Source organism: Mustela nivalis (genome assembly GCF_964662115.1).
Source record: "Mustela nivalis genome assembly, chromosome: 3".
NCBI lineage: Eukaryota > Metazoa > Chordata > Mammalia > Carnivora > Mustelidae > Mustela > Mustela nivalis.
The window spans coordinates 93,755,979-93,780,653 of record NC_139022.1 but is presented as its reverse complement, the minus strand read 5'-3'; the positions used below and the strand labels follow the sequence as shown (position 1 = coordinate 93,780,653).

Sequence of the window (24,675 nt, the reverse complement as noted above, 5' to 3'; positions counted from 1 at the left end):
TGAGCACCTAATGATGACATGTGTTTGGAAGTGTCTAATGCCTGTGTGCCTTCCAGAGTCTGAGCTCCAGAAAGCAATGGCTGTCTTGTTCTCTGCTGAATCCTTAGAACCTTGTCAATGGCTGAGTATATACCTGCAAATAACTGTTGAATGTCTGAGTCACTCGGGATACCAGAATCCTTAGGCAGAGATGTCCCCTTCCCGACACTGTTTAGAAAACACTACTTAATCTTAGGGGTCATCTAAATAGTTTGGGCAATTTCTTCTATAGCAAGGTGAATCAACATAACTTGGTTTCATCTATAGCATATCAATACTAACTTAGGCCACTTATCCTTTTATTTCACTTCATCCTCTTCATCACTCTGGAAAACCTGGGCTGACTCACCTACAATTTCAAACAAATCTTTTAATTGTAAAAAATGGAGTCATAAATAGGCAGAATCAACCCATGCTTTTATTTTCGTTGCATATAAAAATTTCATATGAAGGTATTGATGTACAGTACTATCCTCATGGGCTGTAAGAGAGGCTAAGAAACCACTATAAGAATCATCATCATTTGTAATGCTCACACACAATTAACCACTCTGAAAACATATCCTAAGAAATAAAATTAAAAACAACCAAAATCAGTAAGGATGTTTTTCATAATTATAGTGTCCCCTTTGTACTGTTTAAAACAAAAGTAATCAAATTCCTTTGGGCCAGGGCTGCTAAAATCTACAGTTTGTGTCAAAAAATTAAAATAAAATAACAGGAGGCTCATTTTTCCTAGAAAAAGGATCTCTCGCTAAATCAAGTGCTCCGAGGGCTGGGCAAGAGGGAGGCAGTTTCCATACCACCCAGTGGGGATTTTTCGTTAACTTTTGGGAGCTGGCCATTATGCTAAGGTTAATTTTTAAAATGTGAAAGCCATAGTAGTTCTGCAGAAACAAATTCTAGAGAATGGTGAATCATTTTTGTTTGAATTGGCATCATATAAAAACTGTGTTTTATCTATGGATTTACATATATAATGGAAATTTCATTGATTTTAGTTGAAAAATTCCAGGGTTAAAAAATGAACTTTTCCTATTACAGATTCTCTTAACATGACAGGAAGCTGATGAATAAATGACTGACCAACACATGTGACCTGAGGCTCTAGTTTCAAATCAAGTTCATCCACCTATGTGCTTAAGAAGCCAAAAAGACTTTGTTATTACTGGGCAAGAATGTATTTTCCCATTAATGTTTGAAAGTGGCGGGGGGGGGGGAAAGCCAACAATCAGATGTAACTACCCGAAGTAGCTCCTGATCAAGAGATGGGGAGAAGAACCATTATATAAGCAGTGCTGCTTCATAGCAAGAGCTAAAAGCTTAAAAGCTTGTATCTCAGAAGGGTCTCAGAATCTCCCAGCTATTGTCAGAAATCCAATAGTTTCAAAGCTTGGATATAAAAATGCCCAGCCCTAGCCCCCCACCACCCCATTAGCTTACTTTCAAATGCAGCAAAACAGAAGAAAATATTGGTTAAAGTTAAGGCACAGCCCTGGGACCAAAGACCTGCAGCTATGTTTTTTAAATTTATATATCTTTATGTATTTTATAGTTTTCTTGAATCTTCCATAAACAAGCTCTAAGGTGACAAGACTATATTACAGGAGAAAAGAAAATGTACAAGGAGTATGTATACACACCATTCATTCTCTCACCAAGAGTTTCCAAATATATCAACACCATCCCATCATGGGATGATGTTTTAATAAGAACTGATAATTTACAATTAACATTACAGTATGTACATTACAATAAATACATGGTTGTAAACAGACAAACAAGACTGTATTACAGGTAAGGTCATTTGGTGAGAAAAAAAATGCATGGCACAAAAAAATAAATAATGCATTCAAGAATTATCATAAAGCTTTCTATAAAATCCATTTCATTCAAGTTTTTTTTTCCTTGTCTGCAATTTGTTCTATCTACATTATTTTCTTGTGAATTTTAAGTGATGTAAAAGAAAATAAAATTAAAACAGCATTATTGTATTTAGTAACTTGCAAGCTGAAATGTACTGGTTTTATGCAAACTTGGACATTTTTTTCCCCATACAGTACCCAGATATTGCATTTTCTTATGGCATTTTAGGAAATATAAAGCCTCTTGTATAAGGATGTTCTTTTTAAAGCGGTGTATAATTCTGAAGCACACTTTGGCGAGAGAGAAGGAAAGAGAAAGAAGGGAGAGGATAAGCAGATTGTACAGTGCATTAGTCCCTGTCTCTTGGATATTATGTATGCCTTTTCTACAATTTGATTGTCTATCGGTGAGTATCCTCACAACATGTGACCATTATAAACCAACAAACTGGAAAACAAAACAACAAAAACCCTTTGTTTTTCAATCCAGTTACAAATCCTTTCAGGTCTGGATTAGTTTGTGATATATTGCTACTTTAATTTTTTTCCTATTACTATTAAAATTTTAGGCACTCTGTGGGGGAAATACCAGGCATTAGTGAGAGGAGGGAATGACAATATTTTGGATAAAGGAATAAGCTCTAGATTGTTTGCCTGTTCTTCTATACCTCCATCAAGGGCAAATTAAATTAAACAAGTTTCCAAATGTTCTTGTGAAACCACCTGGCTAAAAACAGGACATTCTTTGAAAGATTACTGATTTTTTTTTTCAGGGAGAGGAGTGTGGAAATCTGATAATTAATTAGTTGATTCCTGTTCTGCTCTAAGAACAGATCTGAGCTACATAATTATTCTACCAAAGTTTCCCCTGTGGATGTCAGGGTATTAAAATAGGGACTATCTTCAGCTTTGGATCATTTCCCTGGCTGATGACTTAGTTATTAGTCCAGTAGACGGCTTGAGAAATTCCAAATATAAATGTTTTCCAGGGTTACAACTTTTCTTGACAATTTATTGTCCATTTGGTCAGATAATCTTTTTGGTCTCTATTTCAATTCTTGGATATGAATGTGAAAAATATTATTTGGGCTCCAAATTCTTCAAAGAGAAAGCAAATACTTTAGAGCTGAAATGGGAACAGTCCAAACTAAATAAGTACCCCAGGATGCCAACTGAAGGTAAATACTGGGAAGTAATCTTAAAAATTGTAATACATTTCTTGGTGATAAATGCAGCCAAGAACCATCTCTGTTACTTATGTAGAATCTTCTTACCCAACCTAATATTTTAGGGTGGCATTATATTACCAAACCTCTGGTCCATTGGCATCATCAACTTCTTTTGCTCAGTGCATTTAAAGTTCTTCTCTATAAGACATACTTATGGACCAATGATAACTGAGAAACCAATTTCTACATTACATGGTATCCATTAAGGAAGAGTAGTTGCTACACTTAAAACCACTTTTCAAGAATATTCCTCATATAGTTCTTAATCTTATGGTAAAATCATGGAAACAAAAAAGCATTAGTTGTAGTGGTGTTTGTTAATATATTCTGCTAATATTGTTAAAAATCACCTAGCTAGCTGTTAACTCTTCTCTATGAATCAAGAATGAAAGTTAGTCATTATATATGGCCTTGTGGTCAAAAAGAATGGTGACTTTAGCCAGACTACCTGCTTCTCTTCATCAATCAGAATGGTGGTGATATATTTGATAAGACCCCATCTAGTGAACATGGACAGAGTTTCAAACACACACTAAAGAATAAACCAGCACAAGGGGAAAAAGGTTTTCTTACTACAACGGACTATGAAAACAATAAAAATGAGGATAAAACGTGTGCGTTATTACAAAGACATGCACTTGTGAAATGAGGGTCTACTGACACAGCAAAAAGTTACCAGAAGACACTAAATAGGAAAATATCTAAAAAAGACTGACCATTTTAGCTACGGGGTATTTATATATCTCTTACTTGCTTCAGACAACACCAACTGATGATTGTTTATGAGGCTTAAGACACATTAGACAGAATGCACATCAAAGTATTACAGAACAAATACTCACTTTGTACACTGAAAAAAAAAAAAAAAAGTCAGTGAGAGCAACTCTGCTTATTGGAAAAGACTGAAATGAAAGCAAAGTAAATGAAGACCTACAAAAAGGGTTTCCTGCAACATGAAGTTGGGTTTTGTTTTAAAATATGGAAGTCATTGGTATATAAAACAATGAATCACTACAAATTAGTTAATTGCTATGAACTCTAAGGTGCAAGTAAAATTGGTAAATTAGATTTATCCAGTGTAGCACAGATTTGTACTGAAAACTTGCAAGTTACTCCTTAGAAAAAAATAACCAGTGGCAGATGAAGTTTTGAACATAGTTTTTTAAATATAATACCTCAATACATTTAATAATAAAAGTAAGCTCTACAAAAAATCTGTTTTACATATCATACAAAATGTAGAGGTCAGTGCAGCTCACTGAACTGCACTGTTCAGTCATGTATCAGGAAGACTTGAAATTAGAAAATTATACAATTTCTGTGGCTCATCTTCCTCCTGGTAACAGATTCGTGCTATGTCCTATTCCTGACACACATGTTGCTTCATCCATGGGTTCACTCTGTTTGTGTAATGCCTTCTTTCTGCTGAAAATATTGCAAACAAATAAAAAAGAAACCCCAAAGCCTATCAACTTTTGGGCTGCCCGATGAGCCATACTCCCTTGAAAACATTGTAGAGTTGATTTTCTCCGCTCTGTCAGCTCTTACCAAGCTGAAATCTTGTTAAAATGCTGTTCGTGAAGATGTCCCCCTTGCTCTGATGACATGGAGGTGAAAAAACTGGTTACAATATTCCTGAGCGCCAGACTGAGTAGTCAAGGTCAGTTTTGTTCAACAAACATCCTGGCAGATGACAGTGAGGTGTGACCATGGTTGTGGCATGTGACATGCACTTTGGAAACAATTTTTCTACTTAAATTAAAAAAAAAAAAAAGAAAGAAAAAAAAAAGGAAAGAAAAGACGTGACATTCTTTGCACTGTTACGTGTCAGGAGAATGATCTTCTATTCCACAGGGTTCAGGCTGGCTGTCTTCTTCCTCCCCCACTGTTTCCTCTTCCACCTGCTCATCAAGGGGAATTTCAGTAGACTCTGAGTCTTGAGTACAGAGAGTCTTGGAGTCACTGCAGCTAGTGTCTTCTTCCACCTGACTTCCACTGTCCTTTTCGGTGTCAGACTCGCCATCTTCCTCTAAAGTTAGTTCAAACTGGAACTTCTCGGTTTGACCCTGCCGGCCTTCCTCCTGGTCATCAGGTGCTGGGGAGGGGCTCTGAGGAATTGTGCTCTGGTACCATTCACGATTGTCCTCCAAAGTGTCCAGAATGTCCTGGGCATCAGGATGCACGAGGTCAGCCCATGTCTCCCACAGAGGATGAACAATATAGTCTATGAAGCCCACCTAGTTAAAAAAAAAATTCCGGTTTGAGCATAAGACTTGGGACTAAGAAAAAATGGAAAAGGTGAACTAGATCCCACAAATACCTGATTATGTATCAATGATATCACTTTATATGCATATACATATATAGTTTACATTAAAATATAAAATACATAACATGGCTCACAAACATAACACTGAACAGAATACTTCTAGCCTGAGTGTGGTAAAATAGTCACTACTTCAGGCAATAGTACATATAAAAGTGTTGTTACTAGCTGGTGAAAATTAGCAAGAACTCTTAGTTCAAGAGTATGTTTATGATGTAAACAATTTCCATTTGTTTACAGAGTTGAGCTTAGGCATTAGACCTGGACTTTATTTTAGAATGGCCAATTTATAGGTGAATTTAGATAAATGAAGTCGGACCAGATACTCTATATGGCTTCATATAACTGAATTCACTTATGAGTTCAGATAGACAAATTCTCTCTCCATATATATATTAGATGAATACAGCCATAATGCATGGATATAATGTCATAAGAAATGAATATATGTCCATATGAATAAAAATCTTAAGAATGAGAGTTTTCTGGTCTGTCAAAAACAAAGTAATTTTAAAGACCCAATGAAATACCATATGACATGCATAAAAAGTGATCAAATGTTCAGGTTGGAATTGTGCTCTCTCTGCAAACTTTATGCTTAATGCATCACCTGTGACTTTTCCACGGATGCATTGTGCTTGTCACACATGGGACTGATCTCCATGCCTCGCTCCCTCTCTCTGTCTCCTTGGCGGAAGAACTCCTCCATGATGCGGTCTGTCCACTGGCGGTACAGCTGGAGCGGCTTTGTGGGGTTGCTCAGGTCTGCACAGTGCACCATATTCTGAAGGACCTAGTAAAAGAGACAAACGCTTTATTCAGCACCTGCTTCTTCTTGCCTTTTTTTTTTTTTTTACTAGAAATTCACAGTGGATGAATGTAACACTTAAAAATACATGTAGCTTAAGATTCCTTCCAAACAGCTCAACTATAATGTGTCTATGTATGGTTCACACTTGTATTAACAGCCCCCAATGATATCCCTTCCACCATACCAAAATATCCTAAGAAACTGTTTACGTGTGCATGGCTGATTAAGTTCAGAGCTGCTTAAATGGTTGGTTTTGTGAGATATTAGTTTTTTTTTTTTAAACAAAAATGCAAATTTAAAAAAGCCAATAGTTTTATCTGGTTAATAAAGAATTTGGTTTAAAAATTCTGTTTAAAATTATTAAAATTGTAAGATGCAAGAAAGGAAACAGAAATCTTATCAAAGTTAGACACAGACACATGTGCACACAAACAGAACAAATTCAAATGATGTTTTACCTGAATCCTATCAGAATAATTATCAAGAAGAAGAACTCCAGAACTTGTCACTTTCTTAGTTTCAACCATAGTTTTCAAATCAGCCAGTAGATTCATGTGTTTTGACATGTCTGTTGCAAGTACCTTAAAAGAGTATTTTCATAAGTAACAACGTCCAGAGGATAAGTCAAAATTTGCATATGAAAACATCAACGCAGACGTGAAGGAAATGGAGAAGCACTATGGCATCTAACAGCAGTGAGTGGGAATTCTGTACTACTACTCCTTTGGGCAGCCTCTTCTGTTTTGCTGAAGGTTTTCTGAAAGCCCAGATGAGAATGTGCAATATACAAAAGGTTAGCAGCAGCAACCACTTTCACAGTGAAAAACCACTTTTTCACAATGAAAAAGATGAGATCTGTGGATAAAAAATCAGCACATGTTCCAAAGTTTTTTCCATTCCTTGGACTAGAAAGTGGTACCTGGACTCTGACCAAGGAACTCATCACTGTTCACAGAATACTTCAGAACCTGGTGAGTCTTCTGCTGTTCTAAGACAGCAGAAAATTCCATAACTCCTACCTTTGTAAGTACAAAGCTTAATGCAGTAAGTTTCTGATAACCAGAGATTTTCCTGTGTCTTGTAATCATTGTGAATACTGTGCATAAATACAAGTCATGGATGTCCATAAATAGTACCATCTACTGACATAAATTTATTTTCCATTTCACAAGTGGAAAAAAATCCATTTGAATTAACTGCTTTTGTTAGTCATTTTCCCTTCCTGCCACAAGACTGAAATTTAGAAAACAAAACTAGAATGGTAAGGGCAAGCTGTCCCTATTCCGAACTCCAAACTGCTGGAAGGAGCAAACCTAGTAGGGAACATCACTGCACGGGTGGCTTCTTGAATGTAAGTGGCAGTGTGATGTTTGGAAACACATGATTCCATTTACCTGATACTCATCTCATTCTTACACTTTTAGAAAACCACTTGCATTACAAGTCTCTTTTTTGTGTTTATCAGCTACTTACAATGTCAATGACCATCTTCCTTAATGATTGTCTTTGCTTTTTGGTCAAATTCTGGAAAATATCACAGTTTTCTTCCTGAAGCAACTTAAAGCCCACAGCCAAATGGTGGTTCTCCAAGACAGAAGAATCATTGTACATCAAGGCAAGTTCAGAGTCTTGAAAGAAAGAAAGGAGAGAGAATATAAGGCCATTTTTTCTGAGTTTATCTTATTTTTCATATTCTGGCATAGTTTGGGTTTAAGAAGCAATGTCCCCTCAACATCTCTGTTAGCTTTACCATTATATGACTCTGCCCCGGACAGAATAGACTAGTTAATGTAACAGTGGAAAGGGCGCTGGAATCTTAGGAATGAGTTCTAATGCCATTGATATGTGATAAGTCATTTCATTCTATTGATCTCCACTGCCATTTTTCTAAAGTGGAAGAGGAATTAGGCCGAATGTTCTTGAACCTCCCCTCCAGATCTGCCACAGGTGGCTCCATGGGCAGCAGAACATGACATCATTTTTAACAGCTGGAACATATCAACAGCATAAATTGTCATGTTCCTGCTAACTGTGGACCACCTTCCCAACATTTCATAGAATGTAAGGATCATATGGTTTAGGATTATACTCAAGAACAGTCTGGAACAAATGAACAATACTAGATGTGCTCATGCTGCTCTTACTCATTTTATCCCATAGCATATAGCTTTGGAAGTCAAAGTTTTACTTATTTTTTCCATCTTCTTTTCTGAGTATCATGGTAGTCACTATATACAGATACACTGCCCTTCCCACCTGAATGCTCATGACTTCACAGAGACAGGGGTCAGCTGCCCACATAACTCCGTGATGAAGATTTTGCTTCTCCCTTATGACTGCCCTGGACCCGTGTGTTTTAGGCAGTAAGATCCTGCTTCTTTCCTAGTTCCTATAAATAGTAGACAAGATTCCATAAGATGGTCATTAAAAACAATTTGTGATTTATTCTGTTTCCACTTAGGTCACTGTAAAGACCGAAAGCACATGTATTTGATCTTTTTTTCTGACTAATGCATGGGAAATACATACATTTCTAAGAAAGAAATATCCAATGTTACTTAATGGCTATTTTAAAGGAACCAGGAAGGATAAGAGAGGTAGACATATTTCTTTGGTGAAGTCCTATGAATTTACCAGTACTATAGAAATAGGAGTTTACACATCTAAATTTTTGCTCCCAAACCACAGTAACTGAGATGTGTAGAGTACCAAGAAGTGGGTGTGATTAGTCTCTTTTGGGGGGATAAAACAATAGTATTCATTCATGCATTCAGATAGTATCTGGTCAAGTATGACTTTTAAGTAGTCTCTGAAAGCTTCAAACTGTAAACATTTATCTACAGATGATAAACATAGATATAAAAATTCATCTCTATAGGATCTTAACACATGGTATTATGGTTTCTGCAGTCGATTCCTATTAAAAGATACAAACTGGAAGGAAAGCAAATGTTTTCTGACTGGACAAAGAATGCCTAATTCAACTTTTAGGGTTCTTGTAAGGGAATAAGTATGCATAGGGATAAGGGGTATTAATGCATGAACTGACTCAGGCTTGCAAAAACCTGGGATAGTTTATATATCTCATAAAAAAAGAAGAAAGAAAATAAGACTGTGGATCCTGCAGAAGAAAAAGGTGATGAGTTATTACTTTAAGGAGGAGGGTGATCTGTGGTATGGAATCTCTAACAATGAATCTCAATTCTAATCAATGTAAAGATGCGCTTGCACACAGAGGGTGGTCCAAGAGGCCTGATCAAGCCTGCCTTGGAAAGCTGTTGGCTCCCGAGATTTACTAAGAATCCAGACTGGCCAGAAAGGTGATGAAAGATTGCTTATGAGTGCGTGTCACCTTTCCTTCCAGTTTTGGGGCTATTAACAAAAAGGTAGTGAAGACCACAAATTTTTAAATGAACACATGTTACCATTTAAGCAACTGAATCTTGGGGTAATCATTTAAGTTTCTACTTTTCTTTAGGACTGAAGGCACATAGACACATATAAAGAAGGTAAGACTCTGCAACTCCTGAGAAGTTTTTCTCCAAAGATGCTACTGCAGCACTCCTACATAAAATCCTTCAAAGTTCAGGAATTACCAGGAAGCTGCCTTCAAAGTTTGCACTAAGGTACAGAAGGTAGGGTGGAGGGTGAGAAAATAGTTCATAGAACATTTCTGTTGAAACCTCTTTGTCCTCAAGGCCCAATACAAGTAACCTCTTGGATGAAGCCCTTCCTTGTTACTACAGGCAGAACCGCTCACTTTCTGCTTTATACTTTGTATCACTGATTTGGCCTTGATCACATTCTACCTGACTTGTCATTATCTCTGTTCAAGTCTTTTTTAAAGATTTTATTTTTATTTATTTGAGAGAGAGAGAGCGAGCAAGCATGAGAGGGGAGAAGATCAGAGGGAGAAGCAGACTCCCCATTGAGCTGGAAGCCGGATGCAGGACTTGATCCCAGGACTCCGGGATCATGACTTGAGCTGAAGGATACTAACACTTTCAAAATAAGGATAAATTCATTTTTATCAAATGTGATTATATAGGAATACTACAGAGATTGATATTTTATTCAACAAAAAGTACCGAGAGATTTCTCTGTGTTAAGCTACTGAGTCACCCAGGCACCCCTCTGTTCAAGTCCTAACAGTCTTTTTTTTTTTTTAATTCTTTTTTTTTTTTTTTTAAGATTTTTATTTATTTGCCAAAGAGAGATCACAAGTAGGCAGAGAGGCAGGCAGAGAGAGAGAAAAGGAAGCAGGCTCCCTGCTGAGCAGAGAATCTGATGTGGGGCTCCCACAGGGTCCTGGGATCATGACCTGAGCTGAAGGCAGAGGCTTTAACCCACTGAGCCACCCAGGCACCCCCAAGTCCTAACAGTCTTAACAGTCTCTGCCAAAGACTGCTTAGAGACTTAAGACCCTAATCTGCTTAGAGACTTAAGAGCCTGTATAAAAGGAAAAGTTATTCATGTGATATGCATGGTTGTCTGGTTTCCCTGGCACTTCTGAACAAGATATTTCTCCTTGAAATGGAGAAGGGAAGTGGTAGTTTTAAGATCTAGTTGCCAAGGACAAAGGATTAAAACTGGCTCACTCCCTCAATTCATTAATGCCTGTAACTTCCCTTATTTTTCTCCACTGGACTAGTCCCATCTGATATTCATGTGTTACAGTTTAGTCTCTTCCAGTGGAAGGCAAGCTCTTCAGAGACAAGCCATTATCTTGTTCACCCATATATTCCTAATGCCTAGAATGTTGTTTGGCACAGAGAAATCTCTCGGTACTTTTTGTTGAATAAAATATCAATCTCTGTAGTATTCCTATATAATCACATTTGATAAAAATGAATTTATCCTTATTTTGAAAGTGTTAGATTTATGCAGAAAAATAACATTCTATATATAATCCACAGATACAGCTATGGAAAGCTTATTTTAAAATGAGACTAGAGGAATAAACTGTGTGTATATTGGTAGCTAAATCCAGCTTCACTTTAATGTAGTGAAATGTCTCTACTCTTGGAAATCAAAGCCGTATGCTTTGAACACATGACCAATGTGAGTAAATCTTTTCCCCTAAAATTTAGGCATCTTTTCTATAAACAAAAATTACTTGTTTTCCAAGTAAAATTTAATACTATATATATATTCTGTATTTCTGACAGTGCTGCATTGTTTCAGAAAATACTTCTGTGAAGTCAAATGCTTTTATTATGATAAATACTCTCCAGCATGTTCCAACAAAACTTCATGACGCTATTTACATTTTATGGGTTTATTTACATGTACTATCTTTGAAAAAAACTGATACAGATTCCTACCCTGGAGTTTCAACTTCTTAAAATCCTACTCAGATTTCCCCATTCCCCAAATTGCTTACAAAACTTAATCAATTCTGCCTGTAGAATCGATGTCTCTGTTTTCAAAACCTCCATGAATTTACCATGAATGTATGTATCATTAATATCAAATCATTTGGCACCTATAAGTGGAACAAATTATGGGAATTGTTGCTACAACTAAGAAGCAGAGGAGTACCAGGAATGGGAAGCAGCCTGGTGAGCTCCAGAGCCTTCCAACAGAGGATGTCATACAACATCACTGCACCTCGGTAGCCTCCTTAAAATAGAACAAGCGACCTCCCAACTAGGGGGTTGTAAATGTGATGATTAGAGGTCTTTAGAATTCTCTGTTATAAGAAACAGATTCAACCCTTGGCTTTGGACACCTTGGCCTCACCAGCTCCAAGGTCAGAGTTGAGAGTGTGCTAATCTGAACCACTGAGGCTCAATCAATCCATGAAAAAAACAGAAACATACACTTAATGTCTATCTGTAATATGTTATCATATAGTTATTATCTGTATCTATACATATAAAGAATCTCCTGCAAACTAAAAATAATCACATAATTTTGATAAGAGTATTTACAAAGCTATTTATTGCAAAGTTTACAAGTTATGGGAGAGACCGCTTTATAGAATGCTGTGAAGTTCAAATTTACTTGTGTTACTGGTCATATTAACCTCTTCAGTGTCCTGAAATAAAATCCTTGCTGTCATGATCCCTAGTCAAATGCTAATTAAGACAGTGATTCCTGGGACGCCTGGGTGGCTCAGTTGGTTAAGCAGCTGCCTTTGGCTCAGGTCATGATCCCAGCGTCCTGGGATCGAGTCCCACATCGGGCTCCTTGCTCAGCAGGGAGCCTGCTTCTCCCTCTGCCTCTGCTGCCACTCTGTCTGTCTGTGCTCGCTTTCTCCCCACCTCCTCTCTGATTAAAAAAAAAAAAAAAATCTAAAAAAAAAGACAGTGATTCCTATACTGACCTAGGGCCCTGATCCACTCCAGGATGCTTTCAAATGTACCAGGTGATGATGCTGATTCACTCTCTCAGGAATAACACAGCCTTCTCATACCCCGCCCAGGGAGGAACTATTAACAATCCAAAGCTGCTCTGGGAACTGTTAACCTCCCAGTGTTGCTGAGGTCTCAGAGAAAGGAGATCATCACACCACCACTGAATAACAAAGTACCTCCAGAAGCAGGATTAGTTACCCTTCCACCTCAGGCAGGTCATCAGCAAAATGACCTTAAACAGACACTGCTGGCCATTGTCACTGTATTATTTATAATTGTCTTCTAAATTTGTTCATCTCACCTATCTGACAGAGTCTCAAATTTTGGAGGGCATCAGATTCATCTGTGGACTGAGGCCTTGCTAGCTTAAATTTCATACTCCATGGGTCCCTTAATACCTGCCAGAGTTCTCCAGTACCTCTCAGAGCAGAACAGATCTCTCTCTCTCTCTCTCTGACAAATAAATAAATAAAATCTTTAAAAAAAATTATCAGATTACTTGGAAACTGACTTTATTATCAGTTGTTTTAACTGATAATAATCTCTTCTTAATCTAATCTCTTTTTAGTAATGTTACAATAAGAGAACAAAAATACTGTATAGAGTAGAATGCAAGGATAACACACCAGTCTATATTTTGCATGCCTTTTAAAATTTTTATTATTTTATTTTTTTAAAGATTTTATTTATTTATTTGACAGATAGAGATCACAAGTAGGCTGAGAGGCAGGCAGAGAGAGAGAGGAGGAAGCAGGCTCCCTGCTGAGCAGAGAGCCCGGTGCAGGGCTCGATCCCAGGACCCTGAGATCATGACCTGAGCTGAAGGCAGAGGCTTTAACCCAACTGAGCCACTCCAGTGCCCCTGCATACCTTTTTTCAAAGGCTGACATTAACAAAATTTTTATGTGTTTGTAAAATTAGGAACGTATCAAGACATGCTTAAAAATCAAAATAATAAATCCAGTCAGGCTATGGAAAAGTGCCAGCACAGAGCACACTGTACCATATGACCTTTTTGCCCTTCTCACAAGGATAGTCAACCCTGATGCTTTAAACTCACATAGTTGCATCTGATGTGTATAAATATTCATGTGTTAATACTTAGTAATGCCTTGATGACTCTTGAAAGTACCCCATTATAGGTTCTCGTAAGATAGCTGAACATGAGATGTTAGCCTCTCCAATCCTGGGTTAATAAGTTCATAAACCAAACTTCTAAAATGTACTTGAGTATCCACACCTCTCAGGAAATCCATGACTTTCCCAATGCTCCTACATAGAAAATGAGTCACAGAGGTGCATTTTGTTATAGAGTTGTCCAAAGGCAATTGAGATATAAAAAAATAGATGTAAATAATTTTAAAGATCTGAATTAAATCTCACAAAGTGAGGCTAATTTAAATTGCCTCTTTAAATCTGGCTACAGCAAAGTATAGGGAATATAAGGGGAATGAAAATACGCCACAGAGTTCATCATCTTTAGTCACAAGAAGGCTGCTATCCACAATCTCATAGCAAAAAAGGGCAGATTTTTAATAGATATAAGAAATTCTCTAACAACTTTGCTTTTTGTATATAAATGTTAATTTATAACATTAATCTACCATGGTAGGAGGAAATAAGATAATACTACATTTTAATCATTTACCAATTCACTTCAAATATTAAAAGAATAGAAATTTCATAAAACTGAAACCTCTTTGCAAAGGCATAGCTCAAGCACGCCTACCTAAACATTCCCTACAGAGGTTTTCCAGGAAGCTGTGTGTCAGAGATGCCCCATATTAAACAGTCTCTACCACTCCTCAGATATCCTAATTCAGTGATGCCTTTTTCTTTTCTTTTCTTTTTTTTTAAAGATTTTATTTATTTGACAGAGAGAGAGAGAATCACAAGTAGGCAGAGAGGCAGGCAGAGAGAGGGGGAAGCAGGCTCCCTGCTGAACAGAAAGCCCTATGTGGGGCTCAATCCCAGGACCCTGAGATCATGACCCAAGCCGAAGGCAGAGGCTTAACCCACTGAGCCATTCAGGCACCCTGCCTTTTTTTTCTTAAATAAAGATTCATTTATTTGAGAGGGAGAGAGAAGGCAAGCACATGCATGAGCAGAGAGGTTGGGGGGTTTGGGAGGTGAGGGAGAAACAGATTCCTTGCTGAGCAGGGAGCCTGGGGCTTGATTCCAAGACCCTGAGATCATGATCTGAGGGGAAGGCAGATGCTTAACCAACTGAGCCCCCCAGGCGTCCCAAGTATTGACTTCTTATCTGATGAGATGTCATGGGTGAGAAAAAATTTAATGGTTAAAAATATTTAAATAAAAGAGAAGTCAAAAGAGATAATAAGTCAAAGAGATGTTCCTATTGTCCTCAATAGAAGATGTAAAAAGGAAAGAGCAGAGCTGGGCATGAGGTGTGAGTATGAGGAAAGAGTAATCATAGCCTCTGAAGAGGATGAAATGACAACCTACATAAAGTGAGGAAGGTTTAACTTTTCCTGTTTTTATTTAAAACTTTAGGGACAATATAACTATCTAAATCTTTCTGCAAACTTTCACTTCTGGTTACCCTTGTCTACCAACACATTATTTCTAGAGAAGTACTGAAATGAATGTTTTTCAAACAACATAAGCCTCATAGGATAGAAAACGGTAATTTTCAGAACTAGGTTACATTAACACACACGATCAATAAAATGCACATTTACACATTCCAAAAGAACATTACAGCTCTGGAAACATCCCAAGTTTATAAACAAGCTCGGTCATTCTAAGACATACAAAGGAAAAATATTTTTTTCTGCAAAAATAAACAACTTCACTCACTTGTATTGATGAGAAACTGATTTGACACACCAGGATGATCTACATCATGTATTGCACTGGCAAAAATTGCTGCAAGAATCTCCAAATCTGTAAACACAGCCTGTAAAATCAGACAGATAACATTATCATTCTGTAATAATACAATGAAAGGTATATACAAACTGCAAATTAGTTCCTAGAACGTGTTGGAAAACAGAATGAAGGCTCAAAATATTTAATAGCTTATTTTAAAAGTATTTAAGATGTTTAAGGATGTCCTGAAAATATACATAAAATTAATGACATGAGCAATTATTTTCTTTCATTCAAACCAGGGACTCTCCATCTCAGCAGAATTGACATTTGGGGCCAGATTATTCTTTGTTGTAGGAGGCTATCCTGTGCACTAGTATCAGGACCCCTGGCCTGAAGCATGAGATGTCAGAAGCATCTATCTCCAACTTGAGACAGACAACAATGTCTCTACATATTATCAAATGTTCCTGGCAGGTGGGGGTCAGGGCAGGAGGAATAGGGAGGAACCACCCTCAGTAGAAAACCACTCAATCAAGATGATGAAATATTAACACAATTAACACAATTTTATGATAATATATAAAATATATTAGCAAATAAGAATCTTTCCCCCAAATGATTAAGGAAATCAAATTATCTTAATGAACATTCACTGGAACTTCTTAAAATCTGATAGAATTAAATATGTGTTTCTTTCTGAAAAATTCCATGAAAAATATCAAAACATTGTCTCTACTTTATAAATAATATCATCCTTTGAAATATAAATGTAGAAGGCATCAGGCTAAATTTCAAAGAAACTAACTAAAACTGAATAAGCTAGATATACTTTATGGAATGTCTACTAGGTCATTTCAAAGAAGCAGTATTGTGAACAGATGAATCCCCAAAACTTTGATCAATCTTTGAAAAATTCATCAAAGACTGAACTGTTTATTAATCACAACATTTTTTCCCTATAACTCAACATACTTCCAATGAAGCCATTAATTTTCTCCCCTACCCACCCTCCAGTATAAAAGTTTAAGAGATGTTTATGAGTGGCAGGTAAGTGGTCTCAAAGTTTTAGAAAACAGATTTACCTCCAAAGCAGGTGTAGATAATAGCACGTGTGTCGACTGGACAACATCTGCAGCATGAATATTATTATGGTAGGCCACGTCAGCGTGGTAATGGTCTTCCAGAGTCATAAGGTATGTAATTAAAGTGTCTACTGGAATTTTAAATGTTTTTAATAAATCCCGTTCCTGTAGGAAAGGAAATCCTCTTAACATCTTGTTTTCACATAAAAACATTTTCCATAGATGTGGTAAAAGAAAAATCACACCGGTGTCCCCTATGGATAACCCAGAAATAGAAATAGCACCCCTTGTAGTGTCTAGCGAGGGAAATGGAGACATTTTGAGAATATCCAGGGGTTCTGGGGACAAAGCAAGGGTAGGGTTGTCCTTCTGGAAGCCCATGTTGCTTTCCACAAGAGGTATGGTGTCAGGAATGAGCTGCCAACTGTCAAAGAGTCTGTGTCTGATAATCATGAAAGCAACTTTAACCCAGTATCACTGATTTAGCTAATGGAGCACACCAACCGAAACTCAACATTTTCTCTAGGGTTGGAACATGCTATGCCAGTCCCAGGGTGTCTATAGTCTCAAGTCCTCATTTATATCCTAATCCTGAGCTGGGCAAAAGCTCAACAAGAAGGGGAAACTGATATGGAAAAGAGAGCAGTACAAGAAACAGCAATTCAAGAAATTATATGCTAAAGTTAGTCACCAAGGGACTTATTCATTTTTTAGTTTATACTCCACTCTATGCAAATCAGGATCATGTAGATGATTTTTAAACTCTTGCTTTAATGAATTGCTTCAATTTTCCCACATGACTTCTTGGAATGGAAAAAATAACAAAACTGTTTTAGTTATGCTTGACCCACACTCCGTACTTTGTTACTATTTGTCCCTTGGTAAAGGGGCAAATAAGAAAAAAAAAAATCAAATATACAAAAAAGGGTGAATGGTAAAGAAGAGAAGACTCAAGCACATTTCACAGGCTAGACATTATGTCACCCAATAAAGGAAAGGTTTTAGAACTTAACCACATTACCTGAAAAATAGTATGCATGATAACAGTCAAAGGCCGGTTACCAGACAGCTCCGCTATTCTGAAAACATGAAGACCCCATTTGTTCACATCTTCTAGTTCCTGGGGTTACAGAAAGATTGAAAAAATTAGGAAGCAGAAGAAGAATATAAATCAATAAACAAATTCATTTAAATGTTACTGACTTTAACGTTTTAATAAAAAGGGTGTTAAAAAAACTCTCTTAATAAAAAGAGTGTTAGGTTTAAAAAAAAAAAAAAAAGATTCAGTTTAAATGTAATGGATGCACCTGGTAAGTACAGGCAAACTTTTAGGTAAACCCACTTAAATGTACTGAAAACTGAGATTTTCTCCTTTTCCTTATCCTTAACCTTACGACTCTGACAATACAATGTAGTTAGATACTTTTACTATCAATTTCAAAGCCTTTTTTCAATATATGAAATCTATTTACAAAACCTTTACTATTCTCCTGAAACCCAAAAGATATAAAATATTTCTAACTCTTTAAGGTCAAACAATCTAAAAGGGAGATGTAAAAAAGCAACAAACACATACTCCAAACCACCTAAATCCACATATTATATATTAATAACCCTCAAATAATTTGTAAAGAGCTTTATGAAGTACTTTTCCACTTTCAAAGAAAAAGGACCCCACAAATTAATGAACTAGTCTACCTATTTAAAAGAGAAAGAATTAAAACTCATTAAAAGGCAACCCAACATATTATGACTACAATCCTTAAAATCATTGTACCTTGGCAAGGACATCCTCTTGTTCAGTTTTAACCCCAAATCTCGGGATGCTTGAATTCGTCAAACTGGAGCTGTGCATCAACTTCTTGACCCCACTGATCTGAGACATTGGCCTTTTCTTTTTCTCCTTTTCCTTCTGAGTTGGAGAAGGAATTTCCACTTCATGTTGCTTATCTGAAGAAATTTAGAAAAGGTTCTACATTTATTGTGAAGTCTACCTGAGTTGTTACTTTTTAGTTATAATGTCTGTAAGTGGGCAGGTTTTCATTAATCATGACATGTTCCAGAAAATGTTTCCAAGAAACACTTCTTTAAGAGAAGTTGAGTATTTATAATCTGATGTGGACTTACTGTAATACCCTCCAACACAAAACTGAGCAAATAAATCCCACTGCAAAATAATTAGCATCAAATGTATTCAGTGGTTGCTAACTGGATGGAATGCTGTATATACACACACACACACAAACACACACACACACACACACACACACACACACACACAAATTTTTTTTTTTTTTTGCAAGACTTATAATAGCAGACTTGGAAAAAGCAAAACATACTGGTTATTTCCACTGTTCATCAACTCTGTCCCTGTTTGAAATTCACTTAGTGACTTGGAAACTGCTCTTTCCAACTAAGGATTCTAGTTTTAATACCTATTTTGAAGAGGAAGGAATTTCATACATACTATAAAAGCAGCACTGGGTGAACCTAATGGCTTATTGAAATGGGTCATAATGTAAGAATACAAACAGTATATTTGAATGACTTATATTTTGCTATTTTATATTTTCTATACTAAAGTGAGATAATGCTTATGATATAACAAGTGGAACACAGGAAATTTCCAGTATCATCTGATAAGGAACTGTCAGATGTAATTGTTGTTTTCAAATAAAAGACATTAGATGCCTCAATATTTTCATTAACTATTTCAAGGCAGTGAGCTCCTCTAACTCATCCTTGCATGTAGCATGTGTTCAATAAATGTCTCTTTAGTGAAAGTGCTAATTAGATATCACAGCAATTTTGTTTTGAAAGTAAATTCAAATCAAGGATGTGTTCATATTGATGACTTTCACTAAATGAATTTTCTCTTTGTGGATGGGGGGTGGGGTGGTGTCTCAGTCCACTACACTGTCAACTATTATTTTCAGCAAGCTTTTCTTTAGTGGTTGTATTATATCTGCCTCATCAGTCTACCAGGCTTGGTGTTCATTAGACTATAACTCATTATGGCAGGGACCATTTCTAATTTATCATTACCAAATGCCCAGCAGTGTCTGGAATTTAACAAGAATTTGTTCAGTGCATGTGTAGATCTCTCTGTAAAACACATTTTATGGTTTAGTACTTTGGAAAAACTGGGAACCTATAACTTTAATCCAGAGAATCACCAAAGTCCTGAATAAAATTAAAAGATAAAAAATGTACTTTGTCATCTTAGATTCTAAACCTTAGAGGCTCTGACATTCAAATTATTAATAGGATAAATGAAAACAAATGAACTGAATTCCTAATACTCGTTTGGTTTCCAAAATGATTTGGTGTCCTAATCCACCTCTAAAAACAAACAACTCAAAAGAAAACTTTAAAATTGTATTTAAATTATTATTCTCACCTAAGAATGTGTTTGATATATACTCTGACACTTGATTTCCAGACCGACTCATTTCAGAGAGATGGGTGAGCTCCCGATTAAGCATCCTTTTAAACTGAAAAACAGAAAAATAAAATGAAGCAACCTAAGAGGAACGTGTAATTGAGGTAACATGAGCATACTGTAAGATACAGAAAACATGCCCAAGAATTTTTAAATTGTCCTGACAGTTTAGATCAGTGAAATCCAATAGAACTTTCTATAATGTTGTAAAGTTCTAGAATTTGAGCTGTCCGTTACTATAGCCACTAGTCACATATGCCTATCAAGCACTTGAAATGTGGCTAGGTGAAAATGAGCTGAATTTTGAATTTTATTTCATTTAAATTTAAATTTAAGTAGCCACATGCAGCACAGATTTAGATACTCAAGGACATTAATTAAGGGAGGGAAGGAATAAAAAAAATCAGGTGTATATTAGTATTCAGAGAAGGAAAAAAACTAATTTATTGGTACACATATGTGCTGCCACACAACAGAAGATGATTTATCAATTAATTTGTCATTTGCAGAAATTAATATGTATACTGGTTAGAGGTTAAAATGTTGTCTTTTACCCCAAAGCAAAAGTGAATAGATTTATTTGAGTATTCTTTCAGAACTTTAGAGAAGTAAAATATTTGGATACTATATACTTTTTCCTTTTAAAGTATTTCCAAGTAGAAGGAAAAAGATCTTTTGTTTCTTAATATCCATGGGATTTACCAATCCATTTCTCTAAAGTCACATAAATACAAAACTGGTCAATTTTCAATACTCAACTTCATTATTTTACAATTTATTTTACTGATGCCATAGTGTCTACTTTATCATAAGAAACACTGGAATTAACTTAAAACCATTGCATAGCATTACCCAAATCCAAGATTTTCCAAGACTTTATGCTTTTCCATCTTTCAGCTCTTTGTTATTATGTTTTCTTTTGATTCCCCAAATAGCCCAGATGGTCTTTTAAGTATGCCTTAATACTTCTCTTAACATACAGAAATAATAATTTTTTCTATTACATAGATTACTATTAGGTATTTGATCAAAAAAGTCAAACACATTTTACTCTAATGTTCAGTAGCCTTTAGAATTTTATATTTCACCATAAATTCTCCTTTAAATCTTGGGAAAAGAGAGTAGTAAATTCACCATTTAATAATGTTTGAAATGTAATTCTAATTCAGTATTTAGTTTATTAGAATTTATGAAAAAATCTTGCTTCTCAGGATAATTTATGCCAAGGTGTCCTAACTCAAAACAATTTGGCAAATCACTTCCAAAGTCAGTCTTATTGACCATTTAGATTAGGTACAGCATTTTTTCACAAAAGTACTGAGGGAGATCAATAAAAACATTCCAACAGACTGCAGAATGTAAGAAATGTGTATTAGCTTTCTCCTGTGGCCAAAACTGAAGAACTGGCCATAACCAGTATTAATTTTTCTGGTTGTTAAATTATAGGTCTCAGGAGCTTACTCTCAAACTCAGAAACATAAAGTTCATTTTTTTGTTCATTTATTTTTTTCAATAACATTTTTCTGATTATAAAGTGCATGCAAGATAGAGAAAATCTAGAAAGCTATATAGAAAAAATTAGAAATCATTTATATTGCCATTGCTCAGAGATAACCATAGATAATTACCAATATTTCCATCTATGTCTTTTTTCCCAACATTTATTTGCCTATATTTTAAATTGGCATCATGCAGTGTACAAAACATAGGCTGCTGCCTGTTTTCACTCAGCATTATACATTATTATCTGCTGGGAAAAATCTGGGTCTCCTAAGAATATTCATGAAGACATTTATAATAGCATTCAAAACATTTTCTGTCCGTTTTTCATAAAGCTATATTGAGTTAAGTTATACGCTAGTAACCAATTAAATGAGCTAACGGAAACTATCTTGTTTTTTGCCTGGCACATGGCAGGTGCTTAACACTGAGTTCCTTCTATCTCCCAGTTCCCTGGGCCTTTTATAGTGATAGCTGATTTTCATCATTGCAGGACAAACAGATGGAAGATCTGAATCGTTGTGCCCACAAAAAAAATACACATATAAACATTTAGTTCCCCTACCCATTCCAGGAAGTAATTTAGGATATTATTCACATAGGAGATGATAACAAAGCTTCAAAATTATAACAAAAATACAATTAGCAAGGCCTGAAGGTACATAAATCCTTTCTCAACAAATGAAATTTACTCTTAGAAAAATATACTCTTTAGGCAAACAAAATCAAAAGAGACTCTGCTAAACATTTAAAACATATAGTGAGTAAAATATCTCTCTGACCTGAAATTGTCTGTGATATGACTTAAAAGTTGCCAGTAAGAATTGCCTGGTCCTGACAAAGTATGTTTCAGGAAGGGGGGGCATGCTAGGCAGGCCTCTCAGCCTCTCCTAGGCTCTCTTCAGTCTATTCAGCCACGGCTGTCTACCTGCCCTCCATGCATTTCTCTCCGTGTAACTAAAAAATGATGTAAGCCTGAGGGTAGGGGAGGATGCAGTTGGAAAAGTTAGATAGGGATCCAGTTTTTCCATAAAACTACCTTCTAACTTGGAAGCAACCTAGTATGAGGAATATGTTGCCATATGCCCAGTAGAAAAAATTACATGGTAATTTGTATTATGCAGATACATAATACAAATTATTGGATTCTCTGGAATAATATAAATAAGGAATTGTAATTTTCCTGGCAGTTTGTTTATATAATCCCTCAAACAGCCAGTCAATACAGATAATTAAGGGAAAAAATGCCAGTGCAAGGAAATCTATTCTACAGACTGATAAATTATAGGTTGTACACACACTGATTATATCTGCACATATACATCTATTCCCAGACTATCTTTATGCTGTTGTTCAAAACCCACAATTGTGGGGTGGAGAAACCCTTCAGTGCACACCTATATCCCTGGCCAAGGTTTGTCAGGCGCTCTAAGGAAGGCAATATTTCCTTTTAACATGATTAAAATAGACAGTATTTTTAGCAGTCCTCTTTCATCGCAAGGGAAAGGGTGTGGGAGATTTCTTAAAGACAATTTTCAGAGTCAATTCAGTTATAACATAGAACATTTTCTAAAAGGAGTTAAAATTGCTTCCCTTTTTTTTTTTCTGTTGATTTAAAACTTTCAGGGAAGCTAAATTAATAACTTACAGTATGATTTTGGAGTGTAGAGCTGGCTGTACTAAAGAACAAGACATGAAACAATTCAACAATCATTTTAAAATGTAAGTGGAATTTCTCTCATGAAGATAACTATATACCATTTATTAGGGTGACTGCACAAAAATATCATGAAAGGAAAATGATTAGAAAAGGTAATAAAATGTTTTTCCCAGAACATTGCTACAGTCCTCAATTTAGAGATTTAGGAGAGATACAATACAGAACTGATTTTCAAAAACAAACAAACAAACAAACAAAAAGAACCCACCAAAAAACTGGTTGCAAGTTGCAGAACAATTTAATTGAGCATTTAGATATTTTAAAAAGTGACCTCTAAATATTTTCTGTTGATGAGTTATTCTGATTGCTTTTAGTCTAAACAGTATGAAATAATCAATAGAATCACTGTTCCAAAAATGAAAAAAAGAGGAAGATTTAAGTGAATGCTTTTTCAAATCCTTTGTTCTCATTATGCATGAGAATGTCTGCGTGCAGCATGTAAAGCATAAACAAAAAATGAAAATACATTTGAAATCAAGTCTATATTTTGCTTTTTAAACTCCCATTTTCAAATTCATGTTCTACACTTAAAACTGTTGAGGAAGAAAAATTAAATAATAAAATAAAATTAGAGTATTCTTAAATAATAATCCCTGTATGCCAATGTCGTGGGTACATTTTATAGTCTCCTAGTATATAATTAAGAAGGTGGTAAAGGTCAAACATTAAGAAAATGCTTATCCTGCCCCACCCCTGCCCCAGCCAATATTCTGCTAAAAATCATTTGAATATGCTGCGCTGTGATATATTACAAGTTTGGTAGATATCAGCATTAAAAGCTAAAACAAATACTGCATTAGCTGTATAAAAATAAATCTGTCAAAATGCATAAGACTAAATATATTTATATTTGCCCTTACGTATTTTTAGCAGCATACTATTAAAACATAAACAAGGCTGGCCAGCAACAATTTTCCTCAAAAATACAAGCTCTATAACTATTTAGATTCTTGGAAGTGTTGTTCATAATCATAATACAAATATGAAGCCTTTCAAAGCATATAAAAAATAAGCTGTCTGAAAGCTAAGAGATGAGTTCTAGGGAGATTATGGATTTTCCTTTATTACTTTCTATATTTTTCTGTTCTAAAAAAATTTTTAAGCCAAAAATGGCTAACAAAATTCAAATAATAGGAAATCTGCATATTTCAAAACAATTAAAAAAATCTGGGCCATCCGCTGACTTAAAAGGAAGTGGGGAATCATGACTCCTTGGACAACTAAAACTGAAATAAGTTTTTTTAGAATGTGAGAAAATTTCACAGCAAAGGGAAGATGTTCTTTTGAAAAGAAACAAAGAAAATGAAAAATATTTCAGTCTAAGAGTCCTTAAAGAAATGGAAAAGAATTCTTAAAAATTATGTATTTTGATTGGCTCAAATGTTCAAGCAGAGATTTCAAGTTCTTAAGTGATGCTTCATTTAGGGCTGAAAAAGGTTTCTATACTTCCTGCTTCTGTTACAGAGA

The 24,675-nt window shown here is 35.6% G+C and overlaps 1 protein-coding gene across 21 annotated transcripts in view; it reads right to left on the bottom strand.

Moving 5' to 3' along the window:
* Positions 1-435: 435 nt before the first annotated feature.
* The window catches only part of PDE4D (phosphodiesterase 4D), a 1,511,392-nt gene continuing 1,487,152 nt past the window's right edge, over positions 436-24,675 (bottom strand). For all 21 annotated transcript variants that reach the window (XM_082725937.1, XM_082725938.1, XM_082725936.1 and 18 more), the window contains 9 exons: positions 19,947-20,040; positions 18,324-18,496; positions 17,568-17,666; positions 16,547-16,711; positions 15,450-15,549; positions 7,744-7,898; positions 6,729-6,851; positions 6,070-6,252; positions 436-5,370 (listed from right to left, as the gene is read on the bottom strand). In XM_082725937.1, coding sequence (XP_082582063.1) covers positions 4,954-5,370; positions 6,070-6,252; positions 6,729-6,851; positions 7,744-7,898; positions 15,450-15,549; positions 16,547-16,711; positions 17,568-17,666; positions 18,324-18,496; positions 19,947-20,040 — 1,509 coding nt within the window. In that variant the 3' untranslated portion in view covers positions 436-4,953. The remainder of the gene's footprint in view (positions 5,371-6,069; positions 6,253-6,728; positions 6,852-7,743; positions 7,899-15,449; positions 15,550-16,546; positions 16,712-17,567; positions 17,667-18,323; positions 18,497-19,946; positions 20,041-24,675) is intronic.